The sequence below is a fragment of the Littorina saxatilis genome, linkage group LG8 (assembly GCF_037325665.1).
Source record: "Littorina saxatilis isolate snail1 linkage group LG8, US_GU_Lsax_2.0, whole genome shotgun sequence".
In the NCBI taxonomy this organism is placed as follows: Eukaryota; Metazoa; Mollusca; class Gastropoda; order Littorinimorpha; family Littorinidae; genus Littorina; species Littorina saxatilis.
In genome coordinates, this window is record NC_090252.1 from 71263395 (window position 1) to 71285387 (window position 21993).

The 21993-nt window shown below is 41.6% G+C and overlaps 1 protein-coding gene across 1 annotated transcript in view; it reads right to left on the reverse strand.

Annotated features, from left to right (window-relative positions):
* The window catches only part of LOC138974855 (uncharacterized), a 53902-nt gene that overhangs the window by 20763 nt on the left and 11146 nt on the right, over positions 1-21993 (reverse strand). The window contains exon 5 of the mRNA XM_070347579.1: positions 19914-20030. Within this exon, the coding sequence (XP_070203680.1) occupies positions 19914-20030 (117 nt within the window). The remainder of the gene's footprint in view (positions 1-19913; positions 20031-21993) is intronic.

The window sequence follows — 21993 nt, forward strand, 5'->3', positions numbered from 1 at the left end:
TTTGGTTGTTTTCTAAATCCAAATCTAACGATCAGTGCAGAGAAACTCGTTTTAGATCTCTTATGAGTGCACGCAAACTTCCAAGGCAAGTAGTCTAGCGATAAGAGTAGTTCCCCTTCCAAATTTTCTGAACTGAGTTGCTTTGACAAAAGACTGCAATCCGACGGTTAGTTTTCGACACCATTTCATTTTATAAACAGATCACACTCAACCAAATGCACACATGTCATCAATTTAAAGAACATAAAGCGTTTTGATACACTGTTTTGCCCCAGAAAATCGAACTTCATACAGTTTTTAACGTTGGAACCTGGGTCCAAAAGTTCGTCTGCTAGTCCCATTCGACGAAAGAAAATTTCCTTATACCAAACCATGAACAGAACTCACAATATTTGCCTTTACCGCCACAGCAGAATAACAACATAACTGTGTACTTGATTTTAGTCCAAAACAGGGAAACTGACAAGACGTGTGGACAGAATTGAATGATTTTCCCTGAACTATACAAAAGCGCATTATTCAATCGCCTGCGCAGGTTGAGTGAACAGGATTCGATCAAACGTTCGCACAAAAACTCCTCTTTTCTTTGAATAACTGAAGAAAGGAGGAATAAAGAGGTTACATACCTCGTCTCAGTGATAATTAAAAATATTGTCATCATTTTCACGAGTTTTCATTCACAAACACCTGGGAAATAAATATCATGTTCCCCATGCAATAAATCGAGGTGGTGAATGGGTTTGAGCTTTCAGGTGAAACGTGGATTGTCAAAGTAAAAGCCAATCAGGCTGATTGTTTGATGTGTGGAACCATCGCGGCTTTGGATTTGTGTTTCCGAGGACAACGATTGTAAGCATTCACTCTCAAAGACCCAATCAATGTTGATAATTACCGCGGCGACTCATGGTCAATTTGCAACTTATCTCTGAAATCGCAAAATCCACAACGAAAAGTCATAAACACTTAAAAAGAAAAGAAATATGCTCAACACTTACTGAACTCACACGTATGATCGCAGCTCTGTACATTTTCAGACTGGAAGAAAAGCGTCAACAAGCTACGTTTGACGTCACATACAAGGTTAACGTGTTATCTCGAGCTACTGTGACGATGCTTTGTGACCCGGAGTTGGATTCTAAAAATTCGTCTCCCTGCGGGTGATTGTGCATTTTGTTGCACAACCAAAATGATGACAAAAACGATGTTTGGTGGCTTGTTGTCAGACCAGCATTTTGTTGTTGGTCCTCGGGGAGCATATCGCCTTTTGTCTCATATTTATCAACCGCGGCCTTCGGCCTTGGTCGATAAAGATGAAACAAAAGACGATATGGTCCCCTTGGACCAACAAAAAAGCTGGTCTGTCAACAAGCCACCAAACATCTCATAATGGTCTCAGTTAGCGGTCATGAAAAAGCTCGCTGAACCTCGCATTTTTCATGATCTGCTAACTTCGACTATTATTTTTAATAATCACTGATACTCGGCATGTAACCTCCACTTACATGATGCATTATCCCAGCGAAGCTGGAGGTATCCGACGGACGCTATACTGTAATCGACTTGAGAAATACTCGATTCTTTGTGCCCGATCAGGGGCTACAGTTGGGGACGGAAGTTCACCAAAAATTAGGAACATACTAACGAAAATACGGTGGGTGACATGGGCGCCCCATTGTTTTGAGCAAACGCCACCCAAGGCCGCTTTGGCCGGATAGAAATTCTACAGTTTCCAACACTGGGCGAAAAGTGGCGTTTTGTATCTTACAAAACTACTCAAAATCCCAACAAAACTTCAAGTTTCAATGGGTTTATTACATTTTGGTGTTCACGACAACGCCAGATTTTGATTGGATTTTGTTGAAGTTATCGCTGCGAAATTGCCTGGAATTTCAGCGCGTTTTGCGACGGTCAAAACATGCAAAAATGTCAAGTTTTTATGGCATTAAAGCTTTGGTTTAACGCCAAGTAACATCATGTTATCGTAGACTTAAACTTGCAAAACTGCTTGTTTTGGTGGTGTTACAGCTTGCTTGTAATGTGATTAACATCATGTTATTGCTGGTTTAACATGCAAAACACCATGTTATGTTGGTGTTAAAGATTGCTCAAATGCCTATTAACTCCATGTTATGTTGGTGTTAAAGCTTGCTCAAATGCCTATTAACACCATGTTAGTTGGTGTTAGGCTTGATTATTAATGTAAAAAAACCACCATGTTATGACGTTCACATAATTGTTTTCACCTGGATGGAATTTTGTGGAAAAGAAAGCGTGTGACTTGGAATAATAGGCCGTGAAAGGTAAATATGCGCCGAAATGGCTGCAATCTACTGGCCGTATAAAATTTCATCTCACACGACATCACTGCAGAGCGCCTAGAACTGTACCCACGGAATATGCGCGATATGACTCATTGATTGATTGATTGATTGATTGAATTGTGTGCGGGTTTCATGCTTGGATATTGCACTTTGCTGACTTGTCACAGGTCAATTTACATTTAACAATATTAGTTTTCAAATGCATCATCCTTCACACATTATGTAAACATCTTTAACATTAACACTTTGGTTGTAAAATTATTGCACTTTATTCAAACAGGACAAAAACAAAAATGCTGATTCACAATGTACAATAGCAAAGGACTATTTTGAGTGGAGACAGTGTTCATCCACACTATAATTGGATAAGCTAAAATAAATTATTTAAATCGGTGAAGGCCACACGAAATGAAAACACACCATCAGTAAATTACTTCCCTTGTGAGTAAGAGCTTTCTTTCTTTCTTTCTTTATTTGGTGTTTAACGTCGTTTTCAACCATTCAAGGTTATATCGCGACGGGGAAAGGGGGGAGATGGGATAGGGGAAAGGGGGGAGATGGGATAGAGCCACTTGTTAATTGTTTCTTGTTCACAAAAGCACAAATAAAAAAATTGCTCCAGGGGCTTGCAACGTAGTACAATATATGACCTTACTGGGAGAATGCAAGTTTCCAGTACAAAGGACTTAACATTTCTTACATACTGCTTGAAAATCGTGAGTAAGAGCGTCATACCCATAAAAGCCATGTAAGTTTTAGCCCATGTGAGTGTGTGTTGGGAGGGGAGGGGAGGGGGGGGGGGGGGGGGCAGATGCCCTGTGAAAACATTGGCCATAGATATATATGTGAATTACTTCCCTTGGGTATGAACATTTATGAATGATTAAATGGGTGAAAGAAGGCCATACAAAATAAAAATCAGTAAATAACTAAATCACTTCCCTTGTGAGTGAGAAGAGTCATACCATGTTCCAACTTTTTGCTAAAAATTCGCCTACAATGTGACCTTCAAAGTTGAAAAGGGGTAACTGAACTTCATGTTTGGATGTCATGGAGTCCAACATGTCAGTAAATTTTGAAAGCCCTAGATTCATAAACATCTGAAAACTGCTCAACGTCTTTGCATCACGGCACATTAATAAAAGTAAGAGTTAGTAAGACTGGCCTAACTGCTATGGTGAGGCAGTAATCACTCGTTGATGAATTCTTTTCTTTCTTTATTTGTTGTTTAACGTCGTTTTCAACCATTCAAGGTTATATCGCGACGGGGAAAGGGGGGAGATGGGATAGGGGAAAGGGGGGAGATGGGATAGAGCCGCTTGTCAATTGTTTCTTGTTCACAAAAGCACTAATCAAAAAACTGTTCCAGGGGCTTGCAACGTAGTACAATATATGACCTTACTGAGAGAATGCAAGTTTCCAGTACAAAGGACTTAACATTTCTTACATACTGCTTGACTAAAATCTTTACAAACATTGACTATATTCTATACAAGAAACACTTAACAAGGGTAAAAGGAGAAACAGAACCGTTAGTCGCCTCTTACGACATGCTGGGTAGCATCGGGTAAATTCTGTCTCGTCCCAACCAATATGGGACTCCCCCTAACCCGCGGGGGGTCTCGTTGATGAAGAATTATTTCAATTCTGAATATCAAACAAACAAATACAGTGTCCTTCCAAACCCCCTTTTCAGGCCTCCAAGAATAAAAACAAGTCGCGTAAGGCGAAATTACTACATTTAGTCAAGCTGTCGAACTCACGGGATGAAACTGAACCACTGTATTATTTTTACCAAGACAGTACAGCTTCGTCAATCCCCGCGTGAAGGAAATCGCTCACCTTCCACGTGCAAAACGTAGTGATATTGACACGCCAGATTAGCGCGGTGGCGTATTGTGCTAAGCAGGAAAGCGCGCTTTTCTGTATTCTTGTTAACTTTCTGGGCTTGTTTTGAATACAACGTTACCTATCATATCTATATGTTTTTGGAATCAGGAAATTATAAAGAATAAGATGAAATCCTTTTTGGATCGATTTCCTAAATTTTAATCGTAAGACTAATTATTCTATTTTCTTTAATTGCGATCACATTTCAAGAGTAAACATGACAAATGTATATATGTTTAGATTCAGAATGTGATGAAGAATACGATGCAATCAATTTTTAATCTGTTTGCGAAAAATCGATTTTAATGACAACTTTAATGAGCAAACTCATTTATTAAATTTTAAGCCTTCAATCTGAAATGCAATACCAAAGTCTGCGCTTCGTCGAAGATTACTTGACCAAAATTTCAACCAATTTGGTTGAAAAATGAGAGCGTGACAGTGCCGCCTCAACTTTCACGAAAAGCCGGATATGACGTCATCAAAGACATTTATCAAAAAAATGAGAAAAAAAACGTCTAAGGATATCATACCCAGGAACTCTCATGTAAAATTTCATAAAGATCGGTCCGGTAGTTTACTCTGAATCGCTTTACACGCACACACACACACTCACACACACACATACACCACACCCTCGTCTCGATTCCCCCCCCCCCCCCCTACGTTAAAATATTTAGTCAAAACTTGACTAAATATAAAAAGCTGGTCTTAAAAAGGAGGAAATCTGCTTAATATGTAGGTAAATGCACAACGGGTTGTGAACAGAAAACCCAAAAACGTAAGGTCTTAAAGGCGGGGAAGTTTGAAAAGGGGGGGGGGGGGGGGAGGGGGAGGGGGGACCTAAAATGTGGCGATCATAACAACCATAATAAATTTATCTAACAAAGTTCATTCTGAAATCTTCTTCAGCGTTTGATTATGGAAAGACTAAATCCTCAGTTTAGATGTGGTCTTAACTCCTTGTCTCCCAGGTACGGATATATATCCGTACACACAGTCACTATGTACATTGCATCTGTTCTCATTCGGCACATATCCGCATCCTGCTTGGACGGTTAGCTTCAGTCGCTTCCTGTAACGTTGATCTAACGCCAGCATTCTAGCCTGTTGATACACAGTTCCTACAATTCTGAGTGACCTGTTGCAGCACAGCTGGTCTCGGCTTAAAAAATCTTGGCCAACATAGATGGGGTACAAAGTGTTAAAATAAAGCGTCCTTTCAAAGTCGATGACAGGTCCCCAGAGTATTCACAAAATTATATGGTACTGGAAGCCTTGCATGGCGACGAAAAAGATGTCCACGCCTACATGAAGAAGTATCCTTCACGGCTTCAGCGGAAACAGTCGGCTGGGGATGAGGACAGCAGCTAATGGGGAACCTATGTAAAAAATATAGACAAGAACAAAAATATGTCAATGGGAAAACAAAGAAAGAAGTAGAGAAGGACCTCCCCACCTTAACACAGTGAAAAAAATGAAAAACACATGTGAATGTACTTATTTTTTAAACCCCCCCCCCCCAATTAAGACCAATTATCCAAGATATTTTTCAGTCCTCAAAGGAGAATTTCACTGTTCTCACGGAACCCTCAAGAAAACTGAGCTGTGCTAATATATTATATAACTGAAAACATCCCTCAAATTCAATATTGCAAGCCGCTATACATTCCTCATTTATGCTTGCTGGAAATAACCTATTACTAGCCCTCGAGATTTAAAAAAAATATAACAAAAAGTCTTCTTTTCGTGGAACTGATAATTTCACTTATTTTCACTCTGTTTTTGATAAGCTTCTTTAGTTTCCTGGTGTGCTTCAAATAATGCTCTCATCAACCCGAAACAGATCAATCTAAAGCATATTTGAATTAGTCTGACTTGTACACTAAGTTGTATCATGCTATTTTGAAGTATAGGCGGCCTTTTACAGTGATTCATGCTATGAAGGCCGCTTCACTGGTCCATATTAGGCGCCCAGGCTCCTAATATGGACCATTTGTGATTTTGTCTGTATTTAATTTTTGCTGAATGTCTATCAAAGCTATTTCACTCTAATTAGGCCTAACGGTTAACCTAAGAGAGAAGGACTACCAAACACAAAATAAAACTTCTTCGCAAGAAAACAAGCTAGTTATCAGCATGAAACAAAAAGTGGTCCATATTAGGAGCCCTTCCTAACTGTCTGTGTCTGCGTCGAAGATGTTACCGTGAATGTGTTTTTAAAAGACATTTGTCAGGACGGCATTCAAACCACACGCACCAGACACGAACCGACGAACAAAATACTTCTGACAACAACTTAAATGTAAAATCAACAAGAGTGTAGCAGGGACCTATATTAATATAGGTCTATGAGTGTAGTAAGATTCCAAATTGTATTCAGACCAAAACAACAATCATAAAACATACATGGGATCTTTCATATGTGTGTGTGTGTGTGTGTGTGTTTGTGTGTGTGTGTGTGTGTGTGTGTGTATGTGTGTGTGTGTGTGTGTGTGTGTGTGTGTGATGATGATAATTAGTTTTAACGTCCTCTTAGAACTGCAACTGGCTTTAGGACAGGTAGAGTTAATATGCTTTATGTGGGGACAAGACACTGAACAAACATCCAACCAGAGAACACGTATGATCGTGTTATAATCATATCTGGAAGTCTGTTGCGATGTTTCAAAATGGGGATGGAAGTGAAGATTGTGTACGCGGAATATGGTTGGACTGGAGCGGTTTTGTAGGCTTATTTTTTTAATTTTTGTTATGTGGAATATTGTTATATTTGTGGCTGAATAGGTAAGTAAATACATAACTGGAAAAATAATACAATGAAGAAGAAAAAGCTCGGTGTGAGAGAGTATTGAGGGGTGGGAAGGAGGAACGGAGATCAGGGTTTTTAAAACAGATATCCTATTTCAGCCTTTTAAATGGAGAGACACAGGGTGTATGCTAGCTTCCATTGAAGCGTGCAATGTTTATCTAAAAAGAAACTCATGGGGTTTCAGTTTGTGTTCGTTGACAAGGGTGTGTAGCACAGGAGCTCCTGTGGTGTGTAGGTTGCGGAAATCTTGTTGGAGTGATTGGCAGCGGTCAAAGAGGTGTAAAAAAGATATAAACTTTCCACATTCACAGAGACGGGGAAAGCACTTGTGAGCGCATCCATCCGTGCGAATGCTGCGAAGTATTTTAAGGAGGGAGGTGGGGAGTGTAGGCCTGTTTTGTTTTGTTTGTCGGGGCAGAATAAGCCAACCATGGGCATTGCCTTCTATTTTTAATTCTGTTTCCCAGTGACGCCAGGCAACTTTGGCCATTTTGTGTTTTGCTCCCGTCTTTGTTAATTTTATGTCATGAAATGCTGCTTGATCTGTGACAGCCTCTTTTGCTTCTCTGTCAGCCATATCATTGCCTCTGATCCATGTGTGTGTGGGGAAGTACGTAGGCTAAGGGTCAGTTCTGTTCAAGAGGCAATGATCTGGTGACAGAGGAACAATATTTCCGTCTGAGGCTCCTCCCGGTTTCTGGAACCATTTTGAATAGCAGTCATGCTGGTTTTGAGTCGGATAGAATCACGACTCTTGTTGGAGGTCGAGAGGGGTCATTGATATAGTGGCATGCTCTAAAGATAACGTACATTTCTGCAGTGAAAATGGACACATCCTTGTTGAGTTTAATTTTTTTTAAACTTATTTTGAGGTCAGGAATGACAAAAGCACAGTCAGCTTGGTCATCATTTTGTTTTGAGCCGTCAGTAAATATTTGTAGGTGATCTTTGTAATTGTTTGAGATTATTTCTCTTACTATTGATGAGACAAGTGTAGGGTTATCTTTTTTTTGTTACACCCAGATCATGATCGGTGATGATAATGGGGGATTCCATGAACCAAAATGGGAAGGGGTGAATGGGAATGTGGGCCATCCTACCTGGGTTTACCCCCACTTTCTTGAAATATCGGTTGAACATATAGTCTGCTAGTGGGATCGTTGCTTATTGTATTTTGGGTGTTTTTCTTTTTACATTTAGTCAAGTTTTGACTAAATGTTTTAACGTAGAGGGGGGAATCGAGACGAGGGTCGTGGTGTATGTGCGTGCGTGCGCGTGTGTGTGTGTGTGTGTGTGTGTGTGTGTGTGTGTGTGTGTGTGTGTGTGTGTGTGTGCGTCTGTCTGTGTGTGTGTGTGTAGAGCGATTCAGACTAAACTACTGGACTGATCTTTATCAAATTTGACATGAGAGTTCCTGGGTATGAAATCCCCATACGTTTTTTTCATTTTTTTGATAAATGTCTTTGATGACGTCATATCCGGCTTTTCGTGAAAGTTGAGGCGGCACTGTCACGCCCTCATTTTTCAACCAAATTGGTTCAAATTTTTGTCAAGTAATCTTCGACAAAGCCCGGACTTCGGTATTGCATTTCAGCTGGGTGGCTTAAAAATTACTTAATGACTTTGGTCATTAAAAAACTGAAAATTGTAAAAAAAATATGTTTTTTATAAAACGATCCAAATTTACATTCATCTTATGCTCCATTATTTGCTGATTCCAAAAACATATAAATATGTTATATTTGGATTAAAAACAAGCTCTGAAAATTAAATATATGAAAATTAATATGAAAATTAAATTTTCGAAATCAATTTAAAAACACTTTCATCTTATTCCTTGTCGGTTCCTGATTCCAAAAACATATAGATATGATATGTTTGGATTAAAAACACGCTCAGAAAGTTAAAACGAAGAGAGGTACAGAAAAGCGTGCTATCCTTCTCAGCGCAAGTACTACCCCGCTCTTCTTGTCAATTTCACTGCCTTTGCCGTGAGCGGTGGACTGACGATGCTACGAGTATACGGTCTTGCTGCGTTGCATTGCGTTCAGTTTCATTCTGTGAGTTCGACAGCTACTTGACTAAATGTTGTATTTTCGCCTTACGCGACTTGTTAGGTTTTGGTAAGAGGCCGAGGTTATTGTGTGGAACTCAGCAGTGAGCTCTTCGTTCACAGCATTGTCAAAAGTACTTGCTCTTGATACGTACTGGGCCGACTTTAGTCTTCTTTCTTCATCGAGGGGCAGCCTCTTGATACACTAGTTTGTTTATGGAGTCTTTTGGGAGATCAAAGATGAGTTAGAGTGCAGCCATTTCGGCTTTTTCCTATAGTTCGTAGCATCGTCAGTCCATCGCTCGTGGCAAAGGCAGTGGAATTGACAAGAAGAGCGGGGGAAGAAGTTGCGCTGAGAAGGATAGCACGCTTTTCTGTACCTCTCTTCGTTTTAACTTTCTGAGCGTGTTTTTAATCCAAACATATCATATATATATATATATGTTTTTGGAATCAGGAACCGACAAGGAATAAGATGAAAGTGTTTTTAAATTGATTTCGAAAATTTAATTTTGATCATAATTTTTATATTTTTAATTTTCAGAGCTTGTTTTTAATCCAAATATAACATATTTATATGTTTTTGGAATCAGAAAATGATGAAGAATAAGATGAACGTAAATTTGGATCGTTTTATAAAAAAAAATTTTTTTTTACAATTTTGAGATTTTTAATGACCAGAGTCATTAATTAAGCCACCAAGCTGAAATGCAATACCGAAGTCCGGCCTTTGTCGAAAACTGCTTGACCAAAATTTCAATCAATTTGATTAAAAAAATGAGGGTGTGACAGTGCCGCCTCAACTTTTACAAAAACCCGGGTATGACGTCATCAAAGGTATTTATCGAAAAAAAGAAAAAACGTCCGGGGATATCATTCCCAGGAACTCTCATGTAAAATTTCATAAAGATCGGTCCAGTAGTTTGGTCTGAATCGCTCTACACACACACGCACACACACACACACACACACACACACACACACACACACACACACACACACACACACACACACACACACACACACACCACGACACTCGTCTCGATTCCCCCTCTATGTTAAAACATTTAGTCAAAACTTGACTAGATGTAAAGAGACATTATGTATTGCATCTAAACACGAGGTGAGTAAAACATTATCAGAAAAGGTAGAGCAAGAGAAATCCCAAAACTCAAATTCGAGTCAATTCAGTTTGTACTGTACGTACTACAAGTTGAGAAAGTCAAGTTGCAAGTCCAGTCAGTAGCCACCATCTCGGACGGATGTTTCGGGGAGGGGGGTGGGGGGAAGTAGAACAAAGGCCTATCTGTGGTCAATCGCCGCTTCTCCGGACCTTACAGGTCCCAAGCAACACATGGGAAAACGATTAACTCGGCTAGGGCCCCAAGCAAAAGTGTTGCATAGCAATAGAGAAGGAAATTTGGCTCCACTAAATTGTCAGCTTAGAACTGACCTACTTTCTCTGCTCAACGCACGGACAATGCATACTCTCTTGTACACGTGACAAGGCTCATATAGAAAAAATAAGAGATACCCCCCCAAAATGTATATGCACTGCATTTTTTTTTTACATTTATAAACTGATGATGAGTGTGTGTATGTGTGTGTTCAGTTGTGTGTGCGTGTGCGTGTGTGTGTGTGTGTGTGTGTGTGTGTGTGTGTCAGTTCAAGGGGTGTGTGTGTGTGTGTGTAACTGTGTGCCCGTGTGTGTGTGTGTGTGAATGTGTGTGTGTGTGTGACGGTCAGTCAGTGTCAGTCACAGTGTGTGTGCATGTGTGTGTGCCTTTTGCAGTGACGGTGTGAATGTGTGTGTGTTTGTTTGTGTGTGTGTGTGTGATTGATTGATTGTGTGTGTGTGTGTGTGTGTGTGTGTGACCGTGCTGAGAGAGAAACTGGAGAGAGAGAGGGAGCCGATAATCGTCTGATTCTGCAGACTCGCCGAGAGGCGGTCGGGGTCGGCACCAGGCTGATTAAAACGCAGAATAATCCATCAAAAAAACACTCTAACATCAAGTTTTAAAATCACTTTGAACAGAGACAGCAGATTTTGTATTTGATCCCTTGAGCCACAGGCAGCCAATGCAAACTGAACAGAAGCAGCGTGCAATGTTGTGTACGACCCGCTTTACAGACGAGACGAGCTGCAGAGTTCTGGAGAGTTTGTAGGGGTTGAATGGTTGGAACTGGGACACCAGAAAGGAGGGAATTACAATAGTCTATTCACATACTCAGACTCAAAACCTCCTATCGCATGAGTCCGTCAATGTTGTTGGTCTGTTTTATACTCAACTACTGGAATGTATATTTACATCCTGATTTAACCTGTTTCCTATGCTCCAAACCTTTTTTTTTTTTTTTTTTTGCGGGGGGAGAAGAATGTATTTCAACGTTGAACTTTGAAATATAAAAAATATTTAAAAATGTGTTTGTTGGTTTTATCGTAAAATAAGCTTTATTTCAGGTGCCTGTACATCACTTCTTACATGCGAGTAAATGGTTCAACCCTACTACACGAATTGCACGTTGCCAGCAACATTTCAAAAGCACGGAGACTATCGCTTCAGTGTCCCATACGAATCGCTGCAACATACACCATAAACCGGATACAAAACCCATCAATTTCGTGCTAACAAAGTTTGTTTTGTTTATTTTGTCTCAAAACCCAAAAGCATTTGTAATACATACTCATAAATCTATTGGAGCGACACACCTCTCCTGGCCTGATTTGTTAACGTTTTGAGTCCATTTTCTGAATATTAAATCTGGATCGAACAAACTAGCTAACAAGATAGTAGAAGTTTGACCAATTCCTTTAAGTAATAATTCCATGTAATATCTTCCACTCTTAAATCAAAGGACTTGTTCAGTCACTTGAAGTAAGTAGTTTACCATAACAGATGGGCCTCCAGTTATGCCAGAATAAGTTCATGTTTGTGAATGAATGCAAATGCGCTAGTACGCTATCATACAGGAACAAACACAACTCCAAATGTAGGTTCCCTCCACTGTATTATACAGCTATGACAACATACACACAAATACACACAATCATAACATAAATGTTAGGTATGCAAAAATCCGGTACTCACAGTTTTGTATGTAAAAACAACTCGAGATTACAGTCTCGTTCGCAATTTCACTATCAAAACTCTCTACCCTTCACTTAGGTAGAGAAATACACAAACAGTCCGTGAACTCACAGGCACACGATATCTATGTTACGGGTATCGACTCACGGCTCGTTTGTAGTAAAAAAACCCAGTTATAGTTCATATTCCGGCAGACTTAAATCACCGTCTGCTCTGCCTATTAAACATTCCTTATATCTTAAGTAATTAAGAGCTTGTAGACATATTTTAACTCTGTTCATACACAGAATTACACAGCGTCTATGGCCGTTCACTAGGAAATGTATTTAAATATTAATTCCTTCTACTGGCGACCTCGGTCTACTTAGTTTCTATCGCCCTGTGACCTCTATGGTCCAACTAGACGGACAACTATAACCTTGCAATAGCTTCACGAAATCCCGTCGAATCTCAGTTATGCTGGTCTAGAGGCATGATACTTCGGCGGCTTCTCAGATCCTGCATACTTGACATCAGGGCTCGTATTCTTGAAACAGCTGCAACTCATATACCGGCCTGTAAAACCACTTCCGCTCGATAAGTCCGCTAAGTGTTATTCATGAAACTCCGGTAAAGAATTACCCGGGTGTCTCCGAGCTGTAAAGTTAGAGGACCCATCCCCCTCCTCTAAAACCGTCAATTTGGAATGAATCTTATTAAAATATTGTTTGTAGATTTATGTCCCTCATGGACACACATTGGTGTCATTTAAGCACCAATGCATTGCGGACAAATACGAGATACCGCTCGCGAAAGATTTCAACCGATGCTCGATCATACCGGCTTGTGGTGAAAGCGTGCTAGCGTCTTCTTTCCCAGCCAGCAAGACATTAGCGGCCGATAATCGGCCGAACACCCTTCAAAAAGTCGGGCCTGTGACGTCAAAACATACGACGCGGGTGTTGGCCCGACTAACTTTTGCAAAGAGGCAACGAGGCGGCCGATAGGCGGCCGAACACCTGCACTATGGCGGCACGCATCCGGTCCGATGTTAATCGGCCCGATGACTTGTTTGACCTGCGGTCCGACACCTTATGCCGACATCGGGAAGATATCGATTTCAGCGGGAAGACATCGGGACGATGTTGGCATAAGGTGTCGGGCCGCAGGTCCAACAATCCATCGGGCCGATTGTCACAAGCGCCTGTTGTATGTAGGAAAGACCGATTGCAAGCGCCTGTGTTGGTGTTTGGGCTTTACTGCCTGTGTGTGCGCTAAATGGGTTTTCTCGTGTTTTTCGTAGTTTACGTTTTAAATGTTGTGAACTGTCTTCATTTGATATATGACTTTAGAAACTGGTGAATAATACTTCATTCGGTGAAGGCTTGCGTTCCAAGCAGCGAATCCAGCTACAGCAGCTGTAGGTTCGGTTTCAGAGACCGGACTGGGGAAGGGCATAATGATTTGTCTTGTACATGCGGCCGAGATGCGGTCGTCCTGTTGTTAACCTGAAGGCTGAAACAATCAAGTTCTGGTGTCAACTTTAACCGGAAGATGACATTTCACTCACATCTACATCTACATCTACGTCTGCGCAGTCTTCTGCTTCACCTTTAACTCAGTGTCGTCCTACTACCGTCATTCTATCGCCTACGTCTACATCGTCGGGATTTCTATCTACTGCTGGACTCAGTTGGTTACTTGAGTATTACCCTTATTACCTAGCTCGATAAATAAGCCATTTACTCCAGCAGGTCATTAACTTAAACGTGTGTGTGTGTGCGTGTGTGTGTGCGTGTGTGTGATAAATATGTTTATAAGTGAACAATAATATTTCCTCTTATTCTACAATTCGTGTTTGTGGAACTTTATTATGTAAGATTCTTATTGAGTCGGTGGTTGACTGGCTGCGCACGTGTGTGATGCATGTGTGTGTGTGACACCGATTAACATCGGACCGGATGCGTGCCGCCATAGTACAGGTGTTCGGCCGCCTGCCGGCCGCCTCGTTGCCTCTTTGCAAAAGTTAGTCGGGCCAACACCCGCGTCGTATCTTTTGACGTCACCTGCCCGACTTTTTGAAGGGTGTTCGGCCGACTATCGGCCGCTAATGTCTTGCTGGCTGGGTGCAGCTACAGATACAGCAGTATGTACCACCCCCCCCCCCCCCCCAAGTGTAACAGTGCAAAATTCACTTACAGCTACAGCTACAGCAGTATAACCCCCCTCCCCCCAGTGTTACAGTGGAAAACAAACCTACAGATACAGCAGTGTGTACACCCCCCCCCCCCCCAGTGTAACAGTGCAAAACACATCACCAGCTACAGATACAGCAGTATGTAGAACCCCCCCCCCATACCGCCCTCACTGTAACAGTACAAAACACACCTACAGCTACAGATACAGCCGTATACACCCCCCCCCCCTCAGTATTACAGTATAAAACACACCTACAGCAACAGATTCAGCAGTATATACAACCCCCCAAGTGTAACAGTGCAAAAATTACTTACAGCTACAGCAGTATGTACACCTCCCCTCCCCCTTAGTAACAGTGCAAAACACACCTACAGCTACAGATACAGCAGTATGTACAACCCCCAACCCCCCCACCACTGTAACAGTACAAAACTCATTTACAGATTCAGAATTATGTACATCCCCCTCCCCCCGCTGCCACCACTGTAACAGTACAAAACATACCTACAGCTTCAGATACAGCAGTATGTACAACACTCAACCGCCTTCCCCCGTGTAGAGTGCAAAACACACCTAGACCTACAGATACAGCAGTATGTACAACCCCCCCCCCCCCCCCCCCCCTGTGTGCAAAACACACCTACAGCTACATATACAGCAGTATGTTCAACCCCCCCTCCCCGCCTACTGTAACAGTACATAACACACCTACAGCTACAGATACATCAGTATGTACAAACCGCCCCCCCCACCCCCCAAGTGTAACAGTACAAAACACGCCTACAGCTACAGATAGATCAGTATGTACACCCCCCCCCCCCCCAAGTGTTACAATGCAATACCTACAGCTACAGATACATCAGTATGTACACCCCACCCCCCAAGTGTAACAGTGCAAACCACACTTACAGCTACAGATTCAGCAGTATGTACTCCACCCCCACCCCCCCCCCCCCCGTGTAACAGTGCAAAAATCACTAACAGCTACAGCAGTATACCCCCCCTCCCCGTACAGCTACAGCAGTATAAACAAGAAGGGCAAAGCCCATACGACTCACATGCTTGACCTTGACCTTTACATGACCTTGACCTTCAGGGTCAAGGTCAAATAACTAAACCTAGCAATGACATACACTAAGAACTGCTTTACACATTTTTCCTACCAAAATACATGTGACCTTGACCCAAGGTCAAGGTCATCCAAGGTCATGCAACACAAAGCTGTTAATTCAAGACATAGGAAGTACAATGGTGCTTATTGGCTCTTTCTACCATGAGATATGGTCACTTTTAGTGGTTCACTACCTTATTTTGGTCACATTTCATAAGGGTCAAAGTGACCTTGACCTTGATCATATGTGACCAAATGTGTCTCATGATGAAAGCATAACATGTGCCCCACATAATTTTTAAGTTTGAAACAGTTATCTTCCATAGTTCAGGGTCAAGGTCACTTCAAAATATGTATACAATCCAACTTTGAAGAGCTCCTGTGACCTTGACCTTGAAGCAAGGTAAACCAAACTGGTATCAAAAGATGGGGCTTACTTTGCCCTATATATCATATATAGGTGAGGTATTCAATCTCAAAAACTTCAGAGAAAATGGGAAAAATGGGAAAAATAGCTGTTTTTTAGACAACATTTATGGCCCCTGCGACCTTGACCTTGAAGCAAGGTCAAGATGCTATGTATGTTTTTTTGGGGCCTTGTCATCATACACCATCTTGCCAAATTTGGTACTGATAGACTGAATAGTGTCCAAGAAATATCCAACGTTAAAGTTTTCCGGACGTCCGGACGGACGGACGGACGACTCGGGTGAGTACATAGACTCACTTTTGCTTCGCATGTGAGTCAAAAATCACTAACAGCTACAGCAGTATGTACCCCCCCTCCCCGTACAGCTACAGCAGTATATCATGCAGCTACAGATACAGCAGTATGTACCACCCCCCCCCCCCCCAAGTGTAACAGTGCAAAATTCACTTACAGCTACAGCAGTACAACCCCCTCTCCCCCCAGTGTTACAGTGGAAAACAAACCTACAGATACAGCAGTGTGAACAACCCTCCCCCAATCCAAGTGTAACAGTGTAAAAAACACCTACAGCTACCGCAGTATGTACACCCCCCCCCCCCCAACTGTAACAGCACAAATCGCACCTACTGCTACAGATACAGCAGTGTGTTCAACCCCCCTCCCCCCCCCCCCAGTGTAACAGTGCAAAACACACCTACAGCTACAGATTATGAGATACAGCAGTATGTACAACCCCCCCCACCCCCCACTGTAACAGTACAAAACTCATTTACAGCTACAGATTCAGAATTATGTACACCCCCCTCCCCCCGCTGCCACCACTGTAACAGTACAAAACTTCCCTACATCAGTATGTACAACACTCCACCGCCTTCCCCCGTGTAGAGTGCAAAACACACTTAGAGCTACAGATACAGCAGTATGTTCAACCCCCCCCCCCTGTGTGCAAAACACACCTACAGCTACATATACAGCAGTATGTTCAACCCCCCCTCCCCCCCTACTGTAACAGTACATAACACACCTACAGCTACAGATACATCAGTATGTACAACCCCCCCCCCCAAGTGTAACAGTACAAAACACGCCTACAGCTACAGATTCAGCAGTATGTACACCCCCCCCCCTCCCCAGTGTTACTGTGCAAAACACACCTACAGCTACAGATTCAGCAGTATGTACACACACACACCCCCCCCCCCCAAGTGTGCATCAGTGCAAAACACACCACCAGCTACAGATAGATCAGTATGTACACCCCCCCCAAGTGTTACAATGCAATACACACACCTACAGCTACAGATACATCAGTATACATACACCCCACCCCCCAAGTGTAACAGTGCAAACCACACTTACAGCTACAGATTCAGCAGTATCATGAGTATGTACTCCACCCCCCCCCCCCCACTGTAACAGGACAAAACACACCTACATCTACATATACAGATACAGCAGTATGTACTCCCCCCCCCCCCCCACTGTATAACAGCAAAACTAACATTAAAGCAAAAAAAACCAAAATCACTTACTCGCTGGATCCGTCGGTTGTCCTCGAGTTGACGTTAACAGCTTGAACACACCTGTAGGTTTCCATCCGTCCTTGGCTACACAATTTTAACTTGTCAACTATCACCGCCACCACGTGGCACTGGGACCAGCACTCAGATTGAGATCCCGAGGCGACATTCGTCTCGGATAACATATCATCAATGTGCTGTCCAACATTCGCAAGAATGTCTCTTCTTTCGATATTAACTTGAACTAAGAAAACAAATAAACTTCGCTCACGCGGGAAAGTAGCAGACGGCCATGTTCACACTCAATCTTGTTTACCGTAAGGAAAGCTATTAGAGTATTTCAAGTATATATATGATGGCGTATTTTTAAAATGTAAAACTCATGGTTTGAGCTCATGCTGTATTTGATTGCAAATATACAAACAAAACTTACAATTAATTATCCTACTCCTATGTGAAAAAGTCAACAAAATATAAATAATTTAGTTTCGCATTTGCAGGGTCATGTCACGCCGTTCCCGACGCTTGAACAGGGGACGTAACAAATGTTAAAATAATGATAATAAATTCAAGTTGTTATCTCCCGTAACTCTGCATATTTTTATCGACAGCAACATTGCGTCGGGCCGATGTCGGGGTTTATTACGTACATTTGCCGAGTTTTACACACAGTCAAAACGATATCGGCGCGACAACGGACGTCGACACACGACATTTGACGACGTCACCCGACTGAAATCGTCAGTCGGCCGACGAAAGCTTGCTAGCTGGGTTAATGCAATACAGTGTCCGATTATCTTCAACTAATTCCGTGGTCGAACGGTTCTCTCGTTCGCCTGATGCGTGATTGAGTCGAGTTCAAATCTCCCCGTAATTTTTTTTATTTTTTTTACTCTTTTAAAGAGTACGTTATAATAGCAACATTTATTTAAAAAAAGATTTAGGCTGGAATGGTTTTTTTTAAATCTTTGGTTAACATGATATTAGTTTATTGATAAAGTTTGTTAACTTAAACATGTAAACATTTGATTAAAAAAATTAAATAAATAACCATGAAGAAGGATGCTTCCCGCTTAAAAAAACAAAGGTGAGAGAGAAAAAAACAACCTAAAATGCGGTAGCAGCCACCTGCATGCAACAGATAAAAAACCAAAAAAATTTACAAAAAATAATAAAAAGGGTCTCCCCGTGTTTTTATTTCATTCAGTTTGTTTGGGTAGTTGCTATTGACTTTGAAACTGACACGCTGGCTAAAAAGCTGCAACATTGTGTCCTTCACAGTCAAACTGTCGTTTAACTACCGCTCAGTATTTATTTTTACTGCCCAGTAATTATTTATTTTTCCCCGGTATTCATGTGTGTCTAGCGGAAGGTCGGCAGCTACCGGTTATTTTTAGAATTGAAGATTCCCGATGCTTGCTCTTCTCTGCGCACGCGTTACCGGCGTTTTCGCCGGCGTGTCAGTTTCAAAGTCAATAGCAACAACCCAAACAAACTGAATGAAATAAAAACACGGGGAGATTTTTTTGATTTTTTTTATAAACCTCAGTTGCATGCAGGTGTACATGGTATAATACCTAGTAAACGCCCACCCCCCAGTTTAAACCAGTGGACTTGTAGACAAGGAAAATAAATAAAGATTATTCAGTCTGCTGTTGTTGTTGGCTCACGTAAGTGTAGCCTATGCGATGCTAACTTTTGTCTGTCTGTGCGTGCGTGTGTGATAGAAACTTTAACATTTCGTCATTTGAAGACGTCACACGCACGTATGTGCGTGCGTGTGTATGTCTGTGGTAGAAACTTTAACATTTCGTCATTTGAAGACGTCACATTATGGCGTAAGAGGGTTAGACGTCACGCGAAGGAATTACTGAAAGTCTCGGTCATTGTTACTTTGAGCGGGCCGAGACTAGTTGGCAGTCGTGTCGCAGGTATTGTTGACACTCTCTCTCTTTCTCTCTCTCTCTCTCTCTCTCTCTCTCTCTCTCTCTCTCTCTCTCTCTCTCTCTCTCTCTCTCTCTCTCTCTCTCTCTTTCAACTTCAGGCCCTTCAAGCGTTATTATTCTGATTTGTTTCGTTTTGGTTTCATTTTTCATTGCTCATTTTTCTTTTTGATTTATCTCCCTTCCCCCTTCTTTTGCGCTTGGAGGACATCATCTTCTCTGATAAGTCGTTTTGATATTTGTATTGTTGTTTTCATTTTTTTTTAACCTGTTGAAGACCATTAGGTCGAAACGTTGTTCATTGTCATTTGTTTGTATATTTCGTTGCGAGTCCAGAATATTAGGTATTACTCTTAGTCGTGTCCCTGTAAGTAGGCTACATGCAGACAGACATATCTAGATCTAGTGTCTCGCTTTCTTGCACAGTGTCACCAATGCTTACTGTGTGTGTGTGTGTGTGTGTGTGTGTGTGTGTGTGTGTGTGTGTGTGTGTGTGTGTGTGTGTGTGTGTGTGTGTATGTGTGACGGAGTGATTGAGTTTGTGTTACTGTTTGTCTATTTCTTACGTGAGCCTTGAAGGCTTCGCCTCTTGTTTTTCAATTGTTTCCTTTCCTTAGACATGCTTCGAGGATTGGACAGAAACAGGTTTCTGGAGTGGCTAGAGAATCGCAATACATTTTTGACTGGGAGGAAAAAGAAGAAACGAAAGCTTCATCTTTGGTTTAAACATAAGTTTATTTCAACAAATGTTACAATCATGACATGTATACAAAAGACACAGGTAACAGCAACAAGCTAGAAGCTTATAGGGGTGTTCCTGCATGGATATTATAACGTAAGGCGGTAACGGCTGAACAATTTGTCTAAATAAACCAAATTGGAAATCCAAAGCATCATCATTATAATCATCCTCATCTCATTAATCATCCAAAATTATCATAACATAATAAACGTTGCATAATCATTATAAAGAAAGACAGTAAGAGGAAGGAAGGAGGGGAAGAAAAGGAATAAAAAGAAGAGGGATGGGTAGGAGTTGTGCAGAAATTAAAGTTGTTGTCCGGCTTGTGGAGCATTGATTCTGGTTTGCCCAAAGCGGCCTGAACGTTCAATGAACGAGTGTACTCTGGAAAAAATGTTCCTGTTCAAATCTAGAGAATACTGTCTGTCTCCATTTAGAAGGTGGGGGGGGGGGGGGGGGAGGTGAATACTGTGTTAGGGAGGGTATGTATGGTTTCTTGACGTGCTTCGCAATAATTTGGACAATCTAATAGGAAGTGTTTTACGGTTTGGGCGGAAATACGCAGTCACAAGATGCATCTGTAGCAACGTGTCGTCTCACTAGATCGTTATTAAGATCACTTATATATAGCCTGAGCTTACAGTGAATTGTTTGTGATATGCGATCTCCAGAATACCAATAACACGGCGGACTTAAATCGTTTTTTTGACAGAAAGTGCTTGAGGGACTTACTAAGTTTTATGTAGTCTGGTAAAGAATTCCAGAGTTGTGTTGTAGATGGGAGAAATGAGTTTTTGTATAATTCAGTGTGAAACGATGGAACTTTCCTTTCTAAAGGTCTGCACTGGCGATATGGATTATTAGTTGATATTAATGGTGGCAATATCGCAAGTAAGTAGTTTGGCACCTTACGGTGTACAATCTTGTGAAATAATATCAATTTTTGACGTTTACTCCTCTCTTAAAGTGAAATAAAGCCTGACTCGTCGTACAGTTGTTGATGGCTTGTGCCGCGGACTGCTCCAACAATGGTCTTCATCTTCAAAGCTTCATCTTTGGCGGGAAGTGATGTCTGAAGAGGTTGATTTTGTGTGTTAGTGTTAGTGTGTTAGTGTGTGTGTGTGTGTGTGTGTGTGTGTGTGTGTGTGTGTGTGTGTGTGTGTGTGTGTGTGTGTATGTGTGTGTGTGTGCGAGAGAGAGATAGAGAAAGAGATAGAGAAAGAGAGAGAGAGAGAGAGAGAGAGAGAGAGAGAGAGAGAGAGAGGGAGTGTTGTGCAATAACGCATCCTTTGAACACTTCTTTGACAAATGACCGAAATATCGTTTTTCTAGCTAAGGACCCGCTCCTGCCAAGGGTATAGTACCTAGTAAACGCTCACCCCCCACTTTTGGGCAAAACTGGTACATAGGGTGGGTGGGCGTATACAAGGTAGTTAACAGTAATATCATGTTAACCATCAATTTAAAAAAAAGAAGTCATTCTCGCCTAAAATTAATTTTTCAAGTCAATTTCGATATTACAACGTACTCTTTTGCACACAAAGAAAATAAACAAAAACAAACAAAATTAATGACAAAGAGTAAAAAAAAATTTAAAAAAAAAGTAAGGCCTGATGGCGATTCGAACTCGACTCTATCGCGCATCAGGCGAATTCGATAACCGTTCGGCTACGGAATCAGACACCAAATTCACGCCACTGTAATGCATTAACAAGTCGCGTAAGGCGAAAATACAATATTTAGTCAAGTAGCTGTCGAACTCACAGAATGAAACTGAACGCAACGCAACGCAGCAAGACCGTATACTCGTAGCATCGTCACTCCACCGCCCGTGGCAAAGGCAGTGCCCGTGGAATTGACAAGAAGAGCGGGGTATTCGTTGCGCTAAGAAGGATAGCACGCTT